We start from the raw sequence: 24353 nt of genomic DNA on the forward strand, positions 1-24353 counted from the left end.
GAAAAATGCGAGTTTCATTTCGTGCACGCGCATATGAACGCACGATAACACACGCGACGCGGTTATGTTTTGCAAGCTGCAGTAAACAAACACCGTTGCACTTTGTCGTTTATCAAAAACAAACGTAATATTTTTTTTTATTTTACTCTCACTTTTGTCAGGCACAAAGTGATGCAAGAGATGCACTGCCTGCCCAGCTAGGTTAGCAAGACCGAAAAACATCAAACTTTGCTGACATCAAACTTAGAGAGGAGAGAACACAAGTTTACCTGATTGTTGTTCCCGCAATTCACTCTCATGGGTTTTTTCTTCTTCCTCTTTTCGTGACCAGAAGGATAGTTTCGCTTCATTTTGTCATGGATGTTGTACACATTAATTGACACGCTATGACACGAGATGGAGGCGGGGCCTTAAGTAATTTGTGGGGTCTTACGCACCGGTCGCGTGCAGCGCTGCAGCCACGTAAACAGTTCGCCCTTACCTTACTGACTTTCAAGTTCGGTGCATGAATGGAAGTGAATGAGGCTTTGCGATTTAAAAAAAATAAAATAAAAAATGTATCTAGGCCTATGTGAAATTCTGCAGCCATTGTACGATTTTTTTTTCTCGGAAGGGCAACTTGAGTCGAGAAGGGCATATGGGCAGTTGCCCGGGCAACCTGAGCAACCCCCCTGTGCTCGTCCCTGCATTACACCATTGTTCGTGTTCGGTTCACCTCCTAGATAGATGCCGTCTCTGCCTTAGTTGAGCACGGGCACTCCAATGTTTGTGTAAGATGATGACACACACAACTCGATGGGTAGCTGGCTGAGCAAGTTCAGCATCACTAAAGATTAAACATTAAAAAATAGCACTCATGCAAGTTTACCTAGCATGATGGCTAATTAATAATTAGCAGTGTTGGGCATGTTACTTAAAAAAAGTAATTAGTTATAGTTACTAGTTACTTCTCACAAATAGTAACTGAGTTAGTAACTGAGTTACATCCTTATAAAAGTAACTAATTACCAGAGTAAGTAACTATTGTGTTACTTTTTAAAAAAATGTTCAAATAGGCCTATGTCAAATAACTTGGATGCCCCCAGTATTAAATATGTTAAATGAATGAAATGGACACTTAGGCCTAATAGAATAAATTATTATTATAAAACATTGAACACTAATCTACACTATTTTAAAGTTGCTGTGGGACGATGTGAGAGACACCTATTAAATTCAATATATTATTCTAAATATTATCATTACTATAGTAGAACAATAAAACATAATAGGTGGTTTATACTTAATATTGAACAGACCACAGCTGGCCAACAAATAAGTTTAAAAATAAATTATGCTACTTAAGAAATGTACCAAAAATGAATAAATAATTATAAAAATTGTACATACTCTTTGCAGTGCATATTAAAATGCTAAAACTGTTACACAACTTCACAACTAGTAGACATAACGTAGCCTAAGTATTTTCTTCCTCACAAAAGTAAACCGTTTAACAAGAAGCGCTCTCTTAATATAATACTGAACAATTTACCAAAAAAAATATAATAATAATAAAATATAATATTTTGGGGGTTTATTTTTTATAACCTACAGAGAACGTCATCATCAGAGGTTATTTAAGCCAAATTCTAAGCATGTTTGCAGCACATGTTTACAATTAACCGTCAAACAAAGATGTTTTCTGGGAATGTTCCCTGCAGGTTATTTTCGGGTTTTATTTTATAACCTAAAGAGAACGTTCCCAGAACGTTCCCTGTTATTTTTAGATTTTATTTGTATAACCATGTAAATTAAAACGTTGCAGATGATACCAATAGGCTATAGAGATTATTCTAATGCTGAAATTTGTCATTTATTTATAAACAAACTATATAATGCTGGTGGGACAACCTCAGACTCTCTTGCGCAACTGTTGAGCGTGCTCTCGGACACACTCGGTCTCTCTCGCACATTGTTGAGCGCGCTCGCCACGTTCGCTTCGCTTTTGTCCACTCCGGCGCCTCATGAACACACACACACACACACACACACACACACACACACACACACACACACACACACACACACACACACACACACACACACACACACACACACACACACACACACACACACACACACACCAGAGAAAAAAACATTGCAGGTCCTATGGCGGAGAGAGAGCCTACTCGCATGAAAACCGCTTCAGTGAGTTCAATTATAGTAATGCGGCTAACGCCACATTATTTTGTCAGTAACAGTAACTGCGTTGTAACGGGGGTAACAGTAATTTGTTTGATTACTCGTTACTGAAAAAGATAACGCCGTTAGTAACGCCGTTATTCCCATCACTGATAATTAGCTTTACTAGTGATTAGCAAGCTAATAATATAATACACATTCATTCATGAATATGAGTGCTATTTTTAATGTTTAATCTTCAGTGATGCTGAACTTGATGAACTTCCAGTCGTGTGTGTCGTCATCTTACCCAAACATTGGAGTGCCTGTGCTCAACTTAGAGCTTAGATCGGGCCCAAAAATTTTTTTTTTGACCCTACCCGAGCCCGTGCACGTTGTGTCCGAGCCCGGCTCGACACATTAACTATAATTATGAGCCCGAGCCCGATTTAAACCTGACCATTTTAATACGTGGGTCGTTATAACTGACGTTCTCAACTACTTTCTATGTTACTTTCTCCTCCTCCTTCTCTGTTCTGCACCTCCAAATACTTCCAAGTTAGCCTACGTGTCGCCATCATACACATCAGCATAAATGCTCCTGATAAATTATGTGTTATTAAAGCATTAACACACAAACCACTGTTATAACATAAAATCAAGCGGGGTAATCAAAATCAAGTCAGGGTTCTACGCTAAGGTTTTTCCCAAGGAGCACATATATATATATATATATATATATATTTATAAATACAACGTGTGTGCTCCTCTTTGTTCAACTCTGGTATGAAACTGTCGTTTTGATGCAGAAGTATAAATCACACTTTACAATCACTTTAGTAAAACAGAACAAGGGGAACGAGTTGCTCTCAGGAGGAGGAGCACATCGGCACACCTGTGAATCTGCATCTTTCACTGCAGAGGCTTTTTCCACAACATGGAGGAGAAACTAGTTTAAAAGAGTGTATTAGTATTTACTAGTATTAGTCGACTAAAACTAGACTAAAAATAAAACAATTCAGATGACTAAAATATAATGGGTTTATTTCAATTGTAATGCATTCATTTAGAATTTCTCTAAAATGTCCAAACCCATATAGTCCCGGAGAAAACATCTATTAACCTGTTAATATGAATGATTTAAAAGTTTAAACATGCAATAAATATACAGATTTAACTACTGTGACTTAAAAAAATATCTTAAAATTAAATAAAACCACTTTTCCTAAAGTAGAATAGTCTTATTTCAATGAATGATATATGCATTCTTTGTAACTACTTGCATACATAATTCTTTATTATTTCAAGCAGCAGACATATTTATTTGTATGAATTAAATATAATGAATCCTTATTAAAGCCATTAACGAGCAGTGAATGCTTTTCTCTTTTTCTTTTGTTGCTTGATAAATATTAAGGACACAGACTGCATTAGGTTTATTATTCACTGTCACTTTAAGAAATCGTATCATGTCCAATTACATGCGGATCCAATTCACTGATGCACATCCGATACACTCAAAACTGTTTAAGACTTAACCGACACAGTTTACATGAATACTCTCCAAAACGGACATTTCGACATAATGTTGTGTATTTGTCCATTCAGACACGAAAGAGAGCTAAATTCAGTCCTCGCGCGCTGTGTGTGGCTGCATGCTTCGAGTCGGGTGTGTGCGCACAGAAAACTACGCGTCGTCGTCACTCTCATTCAGATCTATATGGCTGCTCTTCTCATTCTCCCAGACGTTTACATTTTTTTTTATATTTTATGAGACATGCAGCGCATGTGAACCCGTGTGCCGCTGGTAGATCAGCACGTCCCTACTACAAATATGCGCATCTACAAACGCAGGACATCAGTCCTGACTGGATCGCTTCCCAAATCGTCACTATCTAATATTTTTGTCTAGTTTTTATTCGTTGAAGAAAATGTCTAGATTTTCGTCATAGTTTTGTCATTCCAGACTAGTTTTTATTTAGTTATCGCCTTTTTTTCGATTATGGTAGGTTATAGTTACTCGGACATTGTGCTCGTAAATCATTTTTCCGGTTCGCACGTATCAATTTTTTGGGCCATATGCGAGCAAAATGGTCGCACTGTAGAGCCCTGTGCGTGCATGGTTTGGCATGACTGAATGCGCGCAAAGTGCGCTCCCTTAAGCCTGTTTTATGCTTCTGCGTCGAATCGACGGCGTACCCCCGCAGACCCCTCTGCCACTGTTGCCAACTATTTTCAAAGGAAAGTAGCTAACCCTAAATGTTGTTAGATGACGCCATACGCTAATTAGCATATTCATGACGTCATCGCGTCGTACTTGCGTTCTGCCTGCCTAATGTGTTTTCTCTCTAAATTCATGCTCACATTCTGTATTTTAATATAATATAATATAATATAGCCGAATGTCCAATAAAGCTGTTCTCATTACCTATATTATTTTTGTTAGACAATAGAACAAGTAGCTATGATATAGTGAATGGCAAAATTTTTTTATAAGTGTAAAATTATCTGAATTGACAGAGTTCGGAAACTGGGTGAAAGCTCTGTGATAGTGAGTATTACAAGTAGGGCTGAACGGTTAATTGCATTTGTGATAATATCGCGATATGATGAAATGCGATTTTGTAACCGCAAAGCTGCGATTACACTGGTCACGTGACACAAGAGAAAAGCAGTCTGCAGATCAAGCATCAACTTGGCACGCTACGCATAGGTCTGGCATACAGGAAAGAACTGTTTATTTTTTATGTATGTGATATTGTGTTATTTATTCTCTCTCCAACAATTCTAGATCGATTCAGAGAATTTCAGAATCGAGTCTGACCTTAGTTTTTAAACACAGATGGGTGATGACTCTGCGCGTGCTTTAGAAACAACCGTATTCTGCTTGCTTCTAATCTCTCTCTCTCTCACACACACACACACACACACGACACCGCTCGAACGTTCCGAAAAATAAGCTTTCATAAAGTTCGGGGTTTAAGCGAATTACAAGGACAGTCACGGGCTTCATTGCACAGGTTTTGCCGCTTTGATGTTACTCTTGCAGTGCGCGGTCTTGGCCGCCGGAATTTTCCTTACAAATGCTCCACAAAGGCATTATTTATGTCTTATGGAATGCAGTTGGCTTATATATTAAAAATATGAAAATCACTGAGAAAGCTGCTTTCATTTTAAAATACGCGCGCTTTGTGAAGAGCGCTCGTGCATGCGGCTGTGAGCGACTCATTGGTTAAATGTACTTGCATCTCAAAATGCTTTTGACGCGAAATTAATGTAAACACGGTCAGTTATATCTTAAACCAACAGGACAAACCACATTTACAATTTCAAAAGAGAAATGTGCATTAGTGTGAATGCAGCTTATCGTATAGGGGGAAAATCACTCCAGCTCTTGAATGGAAAACGTTCAGACAGCCTACTTTTAAATACTGAAAGCACTCTTTGTTTATTGCTTGTAATGTTTTTTTTTGTTCCTCTTTATTTACTAGCTTTTATATTTTGAAGCTATATTAGTTTATAGCCCATTTAAAATTCTTAACATGTAATTTGTTTAATTAAATGTGTTTATAAAATATATATATATTTAAAGTATGTATATTTACACATGTAATTATATACATATTTTAAGTATTATTAAGATTAATTAATAAGAAAAAAATAAGATCGGATCATGAGCTGCCTAAAGATTCCCATCCCTACTGTACAATGATTTATTGCTTGTCTTTGTCGACTAATACAGAAGGTAAAGAACTTAAAGTAATCGCATATTAAATCGCAATCGCAATATTGGTTAAAAAATCGCAATTAGATTATTTTCTGCTTTTAAGCTTGCTGGCGAGTGGCGAACATGACTTCTTTGTCAGAAAGATGTCGTTGGTGTAGACACTTGTCAATCAAACATGTCTGACCAATAGAGAAGCACCCGCCCACTGCGGAACGTTTGTGTCAAATTGATTCAATCAAAAAAATTTGAACTTCAAAACTTTTTGCACTTAAAAAAAGTGATTCAAACGAAAAAATCTGAACTTCAAAACTTTTTTCACTTAAAAAAAAAAGATTCAATCAAAACAATTTGAACTTCTACATTTTTTTCACTTCAAATAAAAAAAACAAAAACAACGAAAAAACACATTCTCTTCAATACTTTTTTTATTCACGGGGTGATTTTTTTTTTTTGCATTTGAACAGTTTTTTCTTTGATTGAAAATATTTTTTTTGATTGAAACAACTTTTTTGGAATTGAATGATTAAGACACAAATGTCCTACCCATGTATGGCCCAAACACAAAAAAGATTACTTCAATCAAAGAGAACATAAAAAAAAAAAAAAAAGTGTTCAAATGCAATTTTTGGAGTCTCAAATATTTTATTTGCATTCAAAAACGATTTTCTATATTTGAAAATGTTTATCTTTTCATTGAAGTGACTTTTTTATTGATTCTGTTGTTTGTTTGTTTGAAGCAACTTCTTTTTTGATTGAATGATAAAGACACAAATGCCCTACCTATTATATGGTCCAATCAAAAAACAATGTTACTTCAATTAAAAAGGTTGCTTTAAACAAAACAAAACTGACTTCTATCAAAGAAAACATTTTCAATCAAAGAAAAGCAGTGTTCAAATGTATTTTTTTGAGTCTCAAATATATTTTTGGATTCAAATACTTTTTTTCTTTGATTGAAAAGTTTTTCTTTTATTGAAGTGAAGGTTTTTTTAATTGAAAATATATTTTTTGATTGAATAATAAAGAAACAAAACTACCTCCACAGTTTTAGTGGAAGCTGAACAGACCCTGGCTTTTAAAAGATTAATTGGTTTTACTTTCTTCTGTGATTCTAGAATTAGATTTAGTTTTGTCGGTATGCATTGTTTGCAGAATGTTCACACTTAATGTCCTACTTTTTGGTCCCTTGTTTAAGTCCTGATTTTACTGATGCTAATAGGTGTTCTTTTTCTTTTCCAACAGCCCACTGTTTGTCACTTGGAAAATCGGCCGGGACAAGCGGTTAAGGGGTTGTATAGGTACATTTTCCGCCATGAACCTGCACTCAGGACTCAGGGAGTACACCCTTACTAGGTATGCCACATCTTTGAAATTCTGCTTTTCTCTCTCTAATATGTCTCCATTCATATCATAAAATTACTTATTCAAGCTTATTTTTTCTGGTGGGGTGGTTGAATTTGGACTTCTAATTAGATTTATTACTAAAATATGAGGGTTACCTGGTTTAACACATTACTGCATCTTGATTTAATTTCTCTGAAAACTTCTCTAAAGGACCTGTCCTTTTTAATGTGGTGTTATTACTGCAGCACTGGCCCAGCTTCCTTTTTTTAAGTTAACATTGTCCCACCATAAACTATTGGTTGAACCAGAATTTTTAGGTTTTGAAATGTAACATTTTGAAAGCGCCACAGTTTACACCGAGGTGTTGAAGGCTGTGTTTATACTGACGGCATACGTGTCCCAAATCAAATTTTTGTGACCCAAATCTCCACATTAATTGTGCTCCCTCTCTACTGATGATAATAATAATAGATATAGCTGCAAGCAGCAATTAAGTGGGCAAGCACAAAGAAGGCACATTAAGTCATGCAAGCATGGCTGGGCATTAGAGCAACCGTAACAATGACCAATTAAAAGCATATTAAGATGATTTTAGGCAAAATGCCTGAAAAATCAAATACAATCACTAGTTATGTGATTTAATGGTTTATCACTTTTGACCAATAGGTGGTGCTGTTATGAAACTGATGTGGTGTGATCAGAATAAGGTGACAATAACACATGCAAAGTGTGGTGTCAATATGCCAAAGCACTGCAGTGATACAGCCTCAAGAGTAATTTTGGCATCATGCCTCAACTTTGTTGCTGCGCTATATGAAAACGGTTTCATCTATCGACACAAAATCCATAACTTTTTGTGGGGACGGTCTGAAGATGATACTATTCAATTTAGTCAAATTCTTTTGCGCTTTATTCAAGAACGGGTAGACGCATCAACTTTATAAAAAAATTGTCAGAAAGGTCTGAAGATGATCTGGCTCAATTTTCGTGAAAATTGAAGCAACGGCCTAGGAGGAGCTCAAAATGGCGGAAAATCTTTTATGATGGAAAATGACGTCATGTCAATTTGTTTTGAGTCAAGGAGCAGAGGAAAAAAGAATTTTGTTTCTATCCTTTAAGGTTCTGAAGTTGTTATCATAAGTGTGAGTGCAACTTTGGACAGTTGGTGGCGCTAGAGGGTAGAGTTAGAGACTCCAAATTTGCTATGGTGACAGTTTAGACTGTCCTCTATGAGTGTGCCAAATTTCATAACTTGCCCACAAGTGGTTTTATGGGCTGGCAATGTAGGCAAAAAAATGCAGCTAAACGTCATACACTTGCCAAATAAAGCTCATTCTGATTCGTAAGCTCAGTAATTTTTTCAGTGTTCAAGAATACGCAATGGGCATTTGCTTGCTTTGGCTATCTCACCTACGTGCATATGGTTACACTTGGCTTTAGTGGAATTATGCCACTTTTAAATTGCACAGCTTACATAAAACTTTTTTTTTATTTCTAATTCAAAATACTCACGCACCTCAGTTGTCTTTTAAGCTGTCATTTCTGTGATCTGAGGTGAAATAAAAAGATTAGGCCCTACTTAAGGTATTGTTATTTATTTTTTCAAGTGTTTTACCTTAATGTGCAATTTTAAAATGCTTTTAAATATAAATGTAACAATGTTCAAGGCTTAGGGAAGGATGGGGAACCGGTGAACGGTAAATGGAAGTTTTAAAATAAATAAAACAAAAGTAAACTGCAGGTGCTTCAAAGCCGACTACTGCCCATACATAGACAAAACGCTGCGTAAATGTCCCAGGTCTGGTCTTCTCTCGTCTTTCTCTGTCGTCCCTCCTCCTCTTGTCCTCCGGAGCTCCTGGGACTTCAGAGTGGTTTAGCACGCAGTGACGTTCATTAGCACTCGTGCCACCGGCCTCACTCAGTTTCCATGGCTTGCGCCCTGCTCTTCATCTTAAAATTAAAATGACAGTCATTCTAACGTAAAATCTTGTGTATTTTTTTCCTGTGTAATCGACTATTGTTTTCAGTGTCGAGTAGTAGCAGCAGTTCCATTTAGACTGTCTTGCACATCCCCATCCCTACTAAAGATGTATATCATATCGCTTATTTAAATATAAGCATAATAATGTAAATATCGTTTATCGTGTTGACTCATCCCCCTTCTTAAAATAGGTTTAAAGGCTGAAATGCGAAACATATCATTTTAGAAAACCTTTTGTTTTTGTTAACCTGTAGTTGAACTGTAAATATTTTACACCAATTTTATGGTGTATGATGTTAACCATAGACATTGCTCCACCCCTCCCATATGGTATTAATTTATAGTGCAATTACTACATAGTTTTATATAATTAGTTCAATAATTAGGTAAATAAAAATATAAAAAGACCTTAAGATAAATACTTCTGGACTTGCAAACTAACTTAACACTCATTTGAAACTGACCTATAACATTAAATTCATCTAAATTTAATTGGCCTCATGGATGTGGCTATTGTGATTTGTGGTCACAGTGGCACCAGCTGGCTGTAGTAAATGTGGCATATTCAAATTACTTTCAAATTACTACCCCGAAGGCGTAGTCCTTTTATATTTACTCGCTTTAAATGCATATTGCCCTTTTTGCACAGTTTTCTTAAAGCCATCGGGGTGGCGGTGGCGCCGGGTCTTGGGGCCTGTTATCGTTGCTTGCAGCTATATTTTTTACTTTGTTTCTGTACTTAAGTATGTTTTTCAAGCATCTGTACTTTATCAGAGTATTTGATTTAGGAAAACTTTTACTTCTACTTCTCTAAATTCCAAAGTGTAATATCATACTTTTTACTCCGCTACATTTCATAAAAACGTGTCGTTCCTAGTTATTTTGAACTGAAGAATTTTTTACCCTCTCCGAGATGCAGTAGTGATGTCCAATTTGTGAACAAGCTGATTCTTTTCAGTTACTGTTAAATTGGTTCACAAAGCACACTGAACAATTCATTCCTGAATTGGACCTATCCAATTATATCTGTTCTCGAGTCAGCAACTCACTGATTCAAATGATCTGGTTACAGTGAGTCTCCGGTAAAAAATTCATAAGTCTGACTTAGAATGAGCCCAGAACGGGAGATCCTAAGTTACTAAGTTACTAATGCTGAATTTTAGGGTTCATTACTGTAAATGAGAATCATAGTTGACTCAGTTGTTTTTGAACCAAATCTGTTGCAAAAGGGCGCGCTGTTTAAGCCCATTGTATGCAATGCCTGAATGTGGACTTGTCCACATTTGTGTTTTGCTGTTTGAACTTGGTAGGTTTTAGGTAAAAACTAAACATAACTTTAAAATAATGCAAATTAAGGCCCATGCATCTGCTCTGCCGTAGCAGTTTCAAATGGTTAATTATGTTAACCTAGTATGTTTGCATAGTGTTCCTCTTAAAATTTTAACACGTTTTGCCCTAAGTGACATCTGTTTTTATATTGTTTGTTTATATTTTTTAAAACACATTTTGTTTTTCCTCAATTCTGTATACTATATGGTATATTTTATTTTCGCTTGTTTGCATAGCTACTTGACAAATCATTATAATTCACAATGATTTTCATTTAACCCCCCCCCCCTCTCCCTCTCTCCTCTCTCCAATTTTCCCTCACTCTCCTCTTTTCCCTCACTCCACATATTTTGAGCAGTAAGAATCATCAATCAGTACTTTTTACTTTTAATACTTAAGTATAGGGATGCACCGATTTCAGTATCAGGCCCGATACTGCACTCGTACACATTAAAATGCTCCTATACCAGGGGTTTCCAAACCCGGTCCTGGAGGTCTCTCCTGAAGAGTTTAGTTCCGACTTGCCTCAACAACACCTGTCTGGAAATTTCTAGTATGCCTAATAAGATCTTGATTAACTGCTTCAGGTGTGTTTAATTGGGGTTGGAGCTAAACTCTCCAGGACAGTGGCCTTCCAGGAGCAGGATTGAACAGCCCTGTCCTACCAACAACCGATACCACACAGCATGTACAGTACAGCGTTTGTGACAAAGAAAAAGTTACACCAGAGCAAATCGAGAACAGAATGGATATATCAGAGAAGGATGTCTATGAGGTAAATGTATCAAATTAATAGAATTGTTTTAAATTTAATTTTTTATAAATATTTAAACCTATAGACCTTATTCAGAGCAGCGCCATCTGAAACCGAGGCTGTGAGGGAAAGACTTATCGTGTTTTCATTGGTATCCACTGTAATATATACAGGTCCTATATATATATATATATACACTTGTGTGTATATATATATATATACACACACACATATATACTTGTGTGTGTGTGTGATATATATATATATATATATATATACATATATATATATATATACATATATATATATACGTGTGTGTGTGTATATATATATATATATATATATATATATTGCAGCTTTTTCACTGCATGGTACGACTTGGCTCTGCACGGCTCAGTTCGCTTTAGCTCGGTTTGCTTTTCCACTGCATGGTACGACTTGGCTTTGCACGGCTCAGTTCGCTTTGGCTCGGTTTGCTTTTTCACTGCATGGTACGACTTGGCTCTGCACGGCTCAGTTCGCTTTAGCTCGGTTTGCTTTTTCACTGCATGGTACGACTTGGCTCTGCACGGCTCAGTTCGCTTTAGCTCGGTTTGCTTTTCCACTGCAGTTAGTACCGCTTCAAAGTGGGTGGGATTATAGACTGATCGTTAAATAGTTTATCCGCTCCTCGGCAACTGAAACTTTTAGTTTTCTAAAAGGGGGTAATCTTTGAAGGATAAACAAGTTATTTTTAATGTGTTGACTAGGCTTGGGCGGTATCCAAATTTTGATACCGTCAAACCTCCTCCCTATTTTACCGGGGTATACGGTATTACCGTGACTAATTAAAAATTATGACATAAGGCTCAGACAGCGTCACCAAACTGTTGGCTTGTGTCTACACCGTTCAGAAACTGAATACCAGATCGGGCATAAAAAAAACGCACAAAAAAAAATCAAGGCCAACCCGTGCACGTTGTGTCTGATCCCTGTTGACGGCATTAAATGTAATATGAGCCGTAGCCCTATTTAGACTCGACTATTTTTAATACGTGGGCTGTTATAATATGGTGGCGCCAAATAATTGTTTAACCCAGGTGCTGAGGGGGTGGTAGGTATAAATACTATTTATAAATGAGCAAAAATGGGAAAATTAATAATATTTAATTATTTTAATTATGACAATTGTATTCATTTTATTAATTCATTTAAATTAAATTAACAAGCAACAAGCAAGAAGTGCATTTGTAAATCCGGTGACACGCGTCCATTGATTTTTATTAATACAACTTTTCTGTCAGTGCTGCAAAGATTAAGTTGACGATCGCCATCTCCGTAGTGAACGCGCATATATAGAGAGAAATGCACATCATGGATTACATAATCAGAAGGTATAGGCTAGCCTTTTTCTTTTCCTTTTGAATTGTTTCGTTTAAAGAAATTGACGATTGATATCTCCGTGGTGAACGCGCGTATAGAGAGAAATGCACATCCTGGATTAATCAGAGAGTATGCTGCCTATATTTCTTTTCCTTTTGAATTGTTTCGTTTAAAGAAATTGACGAATCGCCATCTCCATAGTGAACGATAGAGAGAAATGCACATCATGGATTAAATAATCAGAGAGTAGGCTAGCCGATTTCTTTTCGTTTGGAATAGTTTCGTTTAATTTGATGATCGCCATTTCCGTATAGAACGCGCATAGAGAGAAATGCACATCATGGATTAAATAATCAGCGAGTGGCCTATTTCTTTTCATTTTGAATTGTTTCGTTTAATGAAATTTCAAGCTTTATTTAGATATCTGTCATGTCTGTGAGACATACATGTGAGTTTCGGTTAATTTATGATGAGATTTCAATGCAAGTGACCGCGGCGCGCCAGCGAACGATCATGTCATGATTATGTTGTCTGCTATATTTGATTCTTATTTATTATTGGTTGGTAAAAAAATAAAAAAAATTAGGATACAATTTATACAAAACGAAATTCACTTTAAAGAAAGGCCTTTTACAAAATGAAACTTAATTAAGTGGTCAATGTCTGACTCCCGATGCATCCCATCTTACTCGTGCTGTTCAGTTTTCATTATCAACGTAAAAAAAAATAACATTATAATATTTTAACAAATATAAACGAATGCGCTTATTTAATGAACTCGGGGCAAAATGCATCCTCGCAGCACTGAGTGGGTGGTTGTTTCGGAGATGCGACATTAGGTTAGAGGTGTTTCCATCTCTCGCGGTCACCTTTTTTATTGCAACATTTACAAATTGCCTAGTCAGTATTTACCGCCTCTCCCTTCTCTCTCTCTCTCCTCCACACTGTCACTTGATGACAACTACATAAGCATTTTTAGGCATTGAATAAATTATATTTATTTATTATATATAAGTGCCGGTAATGACGGTATTGAAACTGATACCGTTGCTATTTTAAGACCCCGCGGTATACGATATTACCGAAATACCGCCCAACCCTAGTGTTGACCAAAACATTATATTTACTATGATAATATTTGAGTTTTGAAGTGCTGGAAAAAGATGGACTTGAAACATACTTGAAGCATTTTACTATTCCTGCCAAACTTCCATGGTTACAGTTAGTGTTACTATATTAAATCCATGGTGAATGTTGCTGGTCTGTAGACTTTAAGCCTATGACTAGTTCAGATCTACAGTTAATAACAGAGACATTTGAAATGCTTCTCACTAGATCTCGCAGCAATGTTATTACTTCTGTGGCGAATTCAAATGCTTTCTTTACTGGATATCTTAGCGCTGTGTAGTAACAGTGTTGCTTGCTCAAAATCAGCTCGCGCTGCACTGATATTGATGGTCCAAACTGATAAACGGTCCGTGAAGCACAAAGTAATGAGTAGCGCAGTTTCGTTCCGCTTTCATTACGTTAGCCATTTGATGCAACGTTGTGGTGGTAGCGCCATCTTTAACTTCGCAGTCCACTTACAGTCGAATGGAACGCACCTTCAGTCAACGTGTAGAGCGCGGTTCATGGTTGCATAGCAATGACAGACGCCATGGGAGTGAAATCGATTTGGAAAGGAGCCCGTGGGACAGCCGCGCTTTCCACGTTTTTAGATGCGAAACTCTAATATCTAGATTAGAAATCTAAGATCTACGGGCGATGTGCGCGCATTTTGATGAAAATATTGAGCACTATATCGAAGTTTTTTAATATAGTTACCGACAATGGTGTACCGTCAACAAATACAGATACCGTTTTATCACCCAGCCCTACCGCTGAATCACTCACACCGTTTTTAAAATTACTGATTTGATTTTATATTCTGTGTGGATTAATTTACTCATACAATCTACATGCTAAAGTGATTAAATGTTTGCGGGAATTCCCCGCATTATAAGTGCGAGACCTCGAATGATTAATGATGAATTTAATAGAATGGTTAAAATTATCCGCAATACCCACACCGAAATTTAAGCCCTGATGAGTCTCGTATTCAGAGTGCCATGTTTGGACCATGGCTGGATTGAACTTCTCCACGTGCGGTCTTAAACTTTCCTGGTTTACACTGTTCAGGAGGAAGTTAACCTCCAGTTGATTTACTTGAAGTTGCCTGTGCATATAACTTACACGTGTACATGCATTGCCTATAAAGAACATCTTAGACCTCTCTATCTCTAGCAGTTGCTTGACCTTGCTTCCATGTCATCCATCTGTAGATCTACAGCCACATTCTTCCCGCAGCAGGGACGGAGACACCAGAGCAGATGCTTGTGCCTTGGCTCAGTTCAACCCAGTATTCGCTGCCAAATTCCCACTTCTCCATTCTCTCATTAACTTTGAAGCAGCTTATATAACCAATAACAATGTCTGTTTTCTTTTTTTTATTTTATGTTTTGAGTGTAGTAACGAGTAGATAGAATTTAGCATCACAGGTGCTGCTGCCATAAACTTTTTATATAAGTACAATCGTTGCATGTCTTTCTAACACAATCATTTGCTGTAAAGTGATGGTTCACCCAAAAATTAAATTTTTTATCATCACCTGTATGCATTTGTTTCCTGTATGCAAATGTCATTTTTTTTTGTCCATACAATAAAACGTTAATGGGGTCCAGTGTTGTTTTGGAAAATGTTAAAATAGACAAAAAGTGAAAATATCAATATTTAAGTTTCTTAAGTGTATTTAGATGGATGCATTAAACAGTTAATGAACTGGATTTTTAAATTTTGTTTCCTGAGCTTTGTTGGTAGCATTTTTACATCAAAAATATGATTTAGAAATAAAAAGCCACATTCTACCCTGATTTAAGCCCTCTTATTTGAACACTTAGTTAAAGGGGTCATGAACTGCATTTAACAAACAAAAATAAAATTATAATGTTCTTTGAGGTCCACTTATAATGTTAGCAAGATTTTTACATTTAAAAAAAAAAACACAACAAAAAACATCCTAATTTAGAAGTAATAGGTTATTTTCTATCCTGTTTTTGACCCTCTCTTTGAAACACTCCGTTTTGATAGGCGTGCCGCATTCAAGACTTGGAAGTAACTGCCCACTGGTATGATTGGGTAACAGTTTTGCATATTAAAATAATTTTCAACGTCCCCACTACACGTGTGGAATTGTTTTGAAAACTTCCGATGTTCGCCATACATGTTGGAGCCAGAGTCTAAACCCGAATCAGAAGATGAACCTACTCCTCAAATACCAAGGATACTGCAGTCTGCGACAGCTTGGTAATCATCTTTATTTATATATCTTTATTTATATTTATTCATTATGTATTTGTGAGGTAGTATTGTATTTTACTACATTATATTAGTGTTAAAACGAAGACACTACAGAAAGATGTTTATCTTGTTGCATAGAAACATTTGCCAACTGTGAAACATTTATGCATATTACATATGCTTATTACATTATTACATATTGTAGTGACAAATAAAGTTTAAATACGTGGAGTTACCACAGTTATAGTTGACAGGATAACTTGCGGTTTTGTATAAATGAAGTATGAATGAATGTACCATCGTTTGTCACACTGTCATTCTTATATTCATGAGTACATATCAAACGATTTGTAAGAGACAAAGCAATAGTTACACTTGGTAAAAACATTGCTACTCGCATTACTGTCGGATCCAATATAGTCAGCACTGCATCATCTTTTAGTCTCTCTTAAAAGCCTGTGTCAAAATGTTTCTCATTTAAAAATGAAGCGAACAGACAAAGTGTCTTTACTAACGCAATCTGGAACTTTGTTAAAAATATTTCATCAATGCTTAGGTAGGGGTGCACCGATAGGTTTTTTTGGGGCCGATACTGACTTAAACAATTATTGGCTGAGTCCGATACCGATATTTTTCACTTGCTCTTTTTTTTAAACTTTAGTCAGTAAATAGTGTTTTGATCACGTGTTAAACCCGCAAAGTTCAAAGGAACCATGCATTAAGTTATACTAGCCAGTTTATTGCTGATCCATCAAATAATTTCTAATGAACATGGATTGGATCTATTTAGCATTCAGCAGGCCTACATAAAAAAAAACAGAACAAAGATAAATATGAAATAAACTGCATTTAGGTAGGTTTAACAGTTTTCAGGTACAGAAATAAAGTAAACAAATGTAAAATAACACTGCATATTCTTCACTGTATAAATTAAATAATTACATTGAGATGTAGCTAAATTCTACTGTAAAACTAATATATTTCTGCACAATTACAAGTTAAACTGAACTTTGATTTTGGCAGGTTGGCGTGAAGACCTAGTTTATGTGTGTTTATGATATGATAGATTTTCTGAAATGAAATGGTAAAATGCTCACAAAGTGACTGGGGATAAAGTTCAGGCATTTATTTCCTCATATAGTGGGGCGGCAGAGGCTGAAAAACACAGTGAGCATCACCGTGCGCTTCAGTGTGTGTGAGGTAAATGGATCCGCACGTCTGCGCAATTCATTCACACAGAAACACGCAGAACATGCAGGATTCATATTTAAATACTCTTTTTGCAGCTCAATATTCACAGACTCTAGTCTGTATCGTGATCTAATTTTAGTGTACTGACCGACTTTTTATTTATTCATTCAAACCGTCGACAAATTCATTACATTCTGCGTTTACAGGAAATTCCGTTCCCTTTCGAAAGCGGTCACTTCGACATTGCTTAGCAACGCTGAGAGAACTCTTCCCCTTTTCCAAAATTCCTGAAACCTTATAGGATAATGCCAGTAAAATAACCGGCCAATTGTCGCTAATATGCAAATCGCATGCAAATACTGACAATCCCTCAGGCAGTATAAAATGCGGGGGAGCGACAATTACGTCAGAATCTTTTCCTTCATGCTGCCATCGTTGAAGACGGACACAAAATACTTCTTAACCACACACGATGGCTTCCTTCTGTCGACTTTGCGTGGGCCCCATCGACCCGCACAAGTATAGCCCGGCACACGCTGAGGCTGCTTTCTCTGAGTCCAACTGTGTGCAGTGCGCCGAACTGTCGCTGGTGGACCTTATCCCCCTTGGGGTGACTGTCAGCCCGACATCGCCCTCTGCCGTTGCCCCATTCCCCAGTCCCCTTTTCTGATGAGAGCCTTCCCCTTGCCGTGGATGTCATGCCCACCGTTGAGGAGACAGTCGCCACGCACCTCTGCGGGCAAGTTGGCTTCCACACTGCACGCGATGGCAGTGCTGCGGAGACATGGGTTAGTGGTCAGATTTTTCAGGGAGGAGAGGAGTTTTGATCCCCCCCGCTCACCTTCGGTACCGCCATGGGACCTAGTGCTGGTTCTGAAATCTTTATTTATCCCCTTTTGAGCCTTGGCAACTATCGCTGTTAAGGAGCTTTCTCTCAAAACTGCTTTGCTTCTCGCACTTTCATCGGCTAAGTGGATAGGAGATTTACATGCGCTCTCGGTAACTGCAGTGTTACTCTATGGCCAAGACCGGGTTATATGCCTAAGTCTCTTTCTACTCCCTTTAAAGCGCAGGTCATTTCTATACCCGCCCTGTCTTCTGAGCCGTCGACCTCGCATGACGCTTAGAGCGCTGTTTGCCCTGTTAGGGCTTTGCGGGGTTACATAGACCACTCGGCTGGCTTTCAACAGTTGGACCAGCTCTTTGTGTGCTATGGTGGCTGTGCTAAGGGATGTGCTGTTTCTAAGCAGAGGCTCTCACATTGGATAGTGGATGCTATCGCTTTGGCTTATGTGAGCCAGGGACACGAATGCCCTCTCGACATCAGAGCTCACTCGACGAGGGCTAGCGCCTCTTCATGGGCCTGGTCTGTTCGGGACATATGTTTTGTGGCTTGTTGGTCTTTACAGAACACTTTCGGCAGGTTTTACAAGTTGGATTGTATTCAGTGCAGCCCGCTCGCTTGAGCTGATCTGATCTGATATTGGTATACTTGAGCTTGTTCATTGGTTTAGGTCCACCTACCAGCTGTAAGCACTCCTAGCTTGTAAACTCTCACTGTTTGTTGAATTGTGTGCTATTCTACTCCGTGATTGGTGGGCTGATATTCGCTTCTCAACCCGGAATTGTACACCATTCCCGCAGCGTTGCTATGCAATGTTGAAGTGACAGGACTGGATTCCGTGATTCCGTCCTCGTTTTCCGCATCGTGGAAATCATAGGGTCCTATACATACCGTACATATTAATCCTTATGAAAGTTTAAAAAGTTATTTAGTAAGGGTGTCACGATTTCGATTTTAATAATTACTTGACCTTCCGAGTCTTTTGTTCATTTGTCGCATGACAGAGGCAATGAACGACTCATCACGGCGCGGGGAAAAATACACACGTGTTGAAAGGCTGTGATTCCTCTGACTTAGATTCTATGCCCGAGTCCGAACTTGGCCCGACCCGGGCCGATATTTCCCGTCACTATCCTCGGGCTGGGCTCTTGATCTATAGACGTGCACTCCCGACGCAATAGAGTGCGGCACGGGACTAGATTTGATGGCCGAGTGCGAGTGCGGGCGGTAATGCTCTGTGTGTGCGGGAGAATAAAACGATTCACAGACTCCCGCAAACTAGAAATATCTATGAATAAAACATAAAAACTAATAAATTTGTATTTATCTGTTGCAGAAAAGCAACAAGAACAACTAAAACAAAATAGAAATGATTTACAGGCCAGAGATTCTATTTATAACATGTTTGCAGCGTTGAGCGATTTAGCCAATCACAGACATATATGTGTTGATTTCTTGAACGCAATTGACCTTAGAATCGAAAATGTAATCGAATCGAGGATTTGGAGAATCATGACACCCCTATTATTTTGTCAGTTAAATGAGTAGTGAGCGATTCATTTTTTTGTTTGATTTAATATTTAAAACGTAGACCGCAGCACAGCAGAAACATAAGATTATGGATCAATCTTGGACTATGCAGCAGACATTAAACAGTTCAGTGCCTTTACGCAGTTAAATAATGAACCATTGTGTAAATTGATCAAAACTCGGCCGATAAATATCCAATACATTGGTGCATCTTTACGAGGATGGCAATGCAAAGACTGTGTTTTTCCACAACTTTGCACTGCAGAGCGTCTTGCAACCTCTAAGGCATCTCTATCATTTTTGTTGCTGGAGTAATCCTGTGCTTACATCTCTCTCTCTCTTTCTCTCTTTCTTTCTTTCTCTCCCTCTCTCTCTTTACTACTACATGACATGCGCGAATTGGGCAGGGCTAAATAGGCAATGATGTTGAAATGGGCATTGATCTTCCGCATAGGCGGTCTTTCGTCACATTATGTCATACTTCAATGAGGAAGTTTAGATTTCTGAAACTTGCAGGATATTTTTAATGTACAAAGACCTCATTTATCTCAAAAGATCAAGGAAAATTTACTTTCTCAATTCATGACCCCTTTAAATGAGCAGTCTACTGTAGTAGTAGTTCTTTGGTCTGTCCATATAATGTGCAAGTGGGATAGGATATACTCATGGCGAAGGTCTTTTTGTTCCTCACTTAGGGGTAAATAGAAGGTCAAAATACGTGACTGAGAAATTTGTCTTTTCCCTTTTTTTGTTCTTTTTTTTTGAAGAGGCGTTTCACCTAAGGCTTGGGAGATATAATTATGTATATCTCCTTTTTTCAAAATTATAATATTCAATATATATCAGTATTTTTGATATATTCCCTAGTGTGCTCTCAATGTTGACTATTCATTTGTTTGTTCTATTGTCCCCTAAATACAGGTAAATGTTAGCAAATACAATGTACACAAAATTGTTAAAATGGAAACTTTTAAACGAACCACAAATGAATGTGGTCTAAATTGATCCAATCACAAACAAATGCATGGTAAACCCTACAGTACATGTTAACTTTCTAAATTTGCCAGACACAGTCTAAGATAAAACTTTGACAATAGAACTGAATTGACTCTTGTATACAGTAGTCAACAGTTGAAGTGGATCAAAAAAGTTCATCAAAGCTGTCCTAATACAAGAACGAGTATTGTTCAAAATGCATGTACAACTTTGATGAAAGGTTTTGATCAACTTCAAATGTTGACTACCAAACTTTTCTTTTTTTTGTGTTCATTTACTCTTCATGTCTTTAAGCACGTCTTTTTAAGAAAATGTTCTTAGCCATGAATTTAGGAGGCAGATATCTAGTATATCAGCCATTGTCTGCATATCTTGTCTTTGGTGAAGGAGTGGGTGGACGATTGTTTAATATTTGATGCTGCTTAGTGCTGGGCGATATGGCAAAAAAAAAAGCACAATAACATTTTTCTTATCAGTCGATAACGATAATTATCACGGTAAATGTCAATCTTTATCTCTTTCAAGTTTAAAGGCAGATTTTTGCTCCTAAAGCCCTATTCGGACAGGACTAGTTTTACTTGGAGAGGTGGGGTAAAGTAATAATAACCAGAGCTTTTCAGTGATTTTAGTCCGAATGTGCCATCTCAGTAATCATTACGGACAATGTCAGTAAAGATTACAGCGACTTTTACCTTCTGTAAAAAAAGTCTGGGAAAATGAACTCAGTTAATACTAATCCTGTGTGAATAGACACCGAAATATAAACAATTGTATGGAAATATTCCGTCATTTCCTGTTGAAAAAGTAGTTTTCCGTGTTTTTTAAGTATGGAGACACTTGTAAAAGCATTCTGTGGCGTTCTATACGCTGGGACAAGTCTGTGGCAAAACTCAAGTGTTTTCCACATACCATTCAGATCAAAAAGAAGATCCTAAAGCATTTCTTAGAGGCACAAAACATATTTTAGTGTTAGGTAAGTGCCCATTACCAATATAATCCAATCTTAAGTTAATGAAAACATTGTTCGACCGGACAAAACTGTTTTATACATATAAATATAGGTTATTTGTGTTTGCGCACGTGATATCAGGAAGCAACGTAATACACACAGGAGGGTGACGGCGGTGCACAAATCGAGTTACCCCGCCCACTTCTGCTGGTTTTACTGAGATATCTTATTCCTTGCGAATTGGCCATTATTATTAGACGTCCTGTCGTAAATTTAAATTACTCCATCTACCTTTGTAGTTAATCCCGTCCGAATAGGGCTTAAGTAACATTTGTAGAAACCAGACCATTCATTAAACACGACAAACACTTCACATATTTGAATTCTTTACACTTTTCCACTAATCTTTCCTTAAAATATAGAAAAAATTATTTCTTTTCGTTTTAGCATGTGCTAACAGATAATATTGTTTCAAGTGATGAAACAGGTTTGTGTTGCCTGACTTTGATGTGTACCTTCAGCACAGTCTATAATTAAACTGTTGAGCCTTCCTTTCCCCCTTAAACCTACACATATGTGAGTACATGGTAGTTAAATATACCTAAAATAAAGTGTGACCGATTTTTCTTTATTTGATATGATTGTGGCATCTAAAATTATTTTAAAATTATCATGAAAGTATAAAACATCTTTAACTTAAACCTAACATGATTAGAAAAAAGAATAATAGACAATCTTAGCTTAAATTTATTATTTATTTAGCTTAAATAATGTTTTTTTTTCATATAGGGACATTCATTGCAGTTGCACAACCAGAATTACTGGTTGCGCCATCCGACTTATGCAACTAATTTGACATTGAACAGGCTTCTATTATGGTAGCAAGTTCATACAAAGAATAAAGAAGTTTATCATAAAATAGCATTTCCTAGTTTTACATTGGTTGTACCGTCTGACATGGAAAGTGTACCAACACTTGAAAGTAGCTATTTTTATCAGTATATGAGAGAGATATACAAACCTTATTAGGAAGAATTACATTTTTTTTTAAGTGTACAACTTGGATGCTGGATGGATTAATTTTCATTGCCCAATAAATTACCCAACACTCAAAGGCGCAGGGAAGTTTGATTTCAATCATTTAATTGATTTATTTTAACCAAAAATGAACATGGAAAAATAAGGTGAAAGGAGGTTACATTTTTGTTATTCATCAAACCTTAACCAATAGGCCACACAGATTTTCATTCTTTTTGGGAAATTTAGGGCTTATTCATAATGGTATTCTAAAAGCGGTTAGATTTAGACATTTGCATATTTTGGTTTACTCTATTTTTATACACTTGCGATGTAGGCCTATGATGTGTCAAGTCATCCTCATTTATATAGCACTTTTAACAATGTAGATTGTTTCAAAGCAGAGGCATCATGTGCAACCGGATGATTACAAATAATATCTTCTAAAGAACTCTGGCTTTCAGCTCTTATGTTCTATTCACAATAGGTTTGATATAATAACTATTGTTATCGAGTAAGTTTGTTCATTGTTTCATTTTTGTTATAATTTTCGTTTTTTTAAATATATATACCTGATTTATTTTACTTGAAATTTTGCACTGGTAGGATTATCCCTTGTACCGAGTATAAACAGTAAGTGATAAAGGCTGTTTTAAATATCTGGCTCCATAGCAATAGTCCTAGCATTAGAAACTGCTGCTGTCTTTCTTGTAATAGCATTATTGATTCTAAACTCCAGCTGCAGATGAGTTCAGTCGCAATGTGGCGAATAAAGCCGTTTTTGTCATATTAAGAGAGAGATCTGTCACTTTTTGGAATTAAAAACTAACATAGACATGAGATAAAACTTTCAGTGGTAGAGTCTTTATTCAAACACACACACACACACTAGGGGTGGCACGGTTCACAAAACCCACGGTTCGGTTCGTATCACGGTTTTAGCGTCACGGTTTTCGGTTCTTGTTGTTATTTTTTCTTTTAATGTTTAACACCCCAGAAATCTACTTCAGCATATGATATAGGCTATAGCTTAATTATCCACAATTCAGGATACAGTATTAAAAAAAATTTATAACATGTAATCATGCACAAACTGAATTTGACTTGACTTTAAGCACATTATTGAGACCATCTCTGAGGAAAGCTAGGTGACATTTTGATACAGCAAGAGAGAAGACATTGATGAAATGCTTTTGTTTATTTGGAAAAAAGGAGAATGTGTATTGCTATCTCTACAGGGACTTATGTAAATTTTTAGCACACAAAGATTAATATTAACTTGCATTTATCAAACTGTCAACTTCAGTGTAGCACTTACAAAATGTTTATCTTTTAAAAGAAAAAGAGAGGAACTCTTAAAGCACTTTCTTTAAAAAAAGTCAAAATATGTTACACATCATTGCCTATAATGAGGCTATAACAATAGCATAGGCACAACCATAAAGTGAAACATAAGTTCAACCTCAACACAAAAACAGTATCAACAATCCTTCTATTCCCTGAGAGTGAGGATACATTTTTTTCACTTGAAATTAAAGTGCAGTATTTGGAAACATATGACTGGAGTTCTTATCTAAACTTGGTGTCACTGTATATTTTTAAATATCATAGGTAACATGAAATCCAAAATGTTCCCACACACCAGACTTAACTCCGGTTAGCCTTCCTTATATCTCCCACTTGCCATTTCTATTCGTGACGAGACCTGCAGCACTCCATACTCTTCGACTTGAACCGGCGCTGCACAGACAGACCGGTCGACATCAAAGTACCGCGAGAGTGATTGAAAAGCATACGGAGCCGTTGCTCTCGCAGTACTTTGATGTCATTCAT

General features: G+C 36.9%; 1 protein-coding gene across 2 annotated transcripts in view; it reads left to right on the forward strand.

The window, feature by feature from the left end:
• ammecr1 (AMMECR nuclear protein 1) overlaps window positions 1-24353 on the forward strand; it is a 65996-nt gene that overhangs the window by 11942 nt on the left and 29701 nt on the right. For both annotated transcript variants that reach the window (XM_077197407.1, XM_077197401.1), the window contains one exon: window positions 7130-7240. In XM_077197407.1, the coding sequence (XP_077053522.1) occupies window positions 7130-7240 (111 nt within the window). The remainder of the gene's footprint in view (window positions 1-7129; window positions 7241-24353) is intronic.

The sequence above is a fragment of the Siphateles boraxobius genome, unplaced genomic scaffold, assembly GCF_051911475.1.
Source record: "Siphateles boraxobius isolate OS27281-9 unplaced genomic scaffold, OSU_SipBor_1 11, whole genome shotgun sequence".
Taxonomy (NCBI): domain Eukaryota; kingdom Metazoa; phylum Chordata; class Actinopteri; order Cypriniformes; family Leuciscidae; genus Siphateles; species Siphateles boraxobius.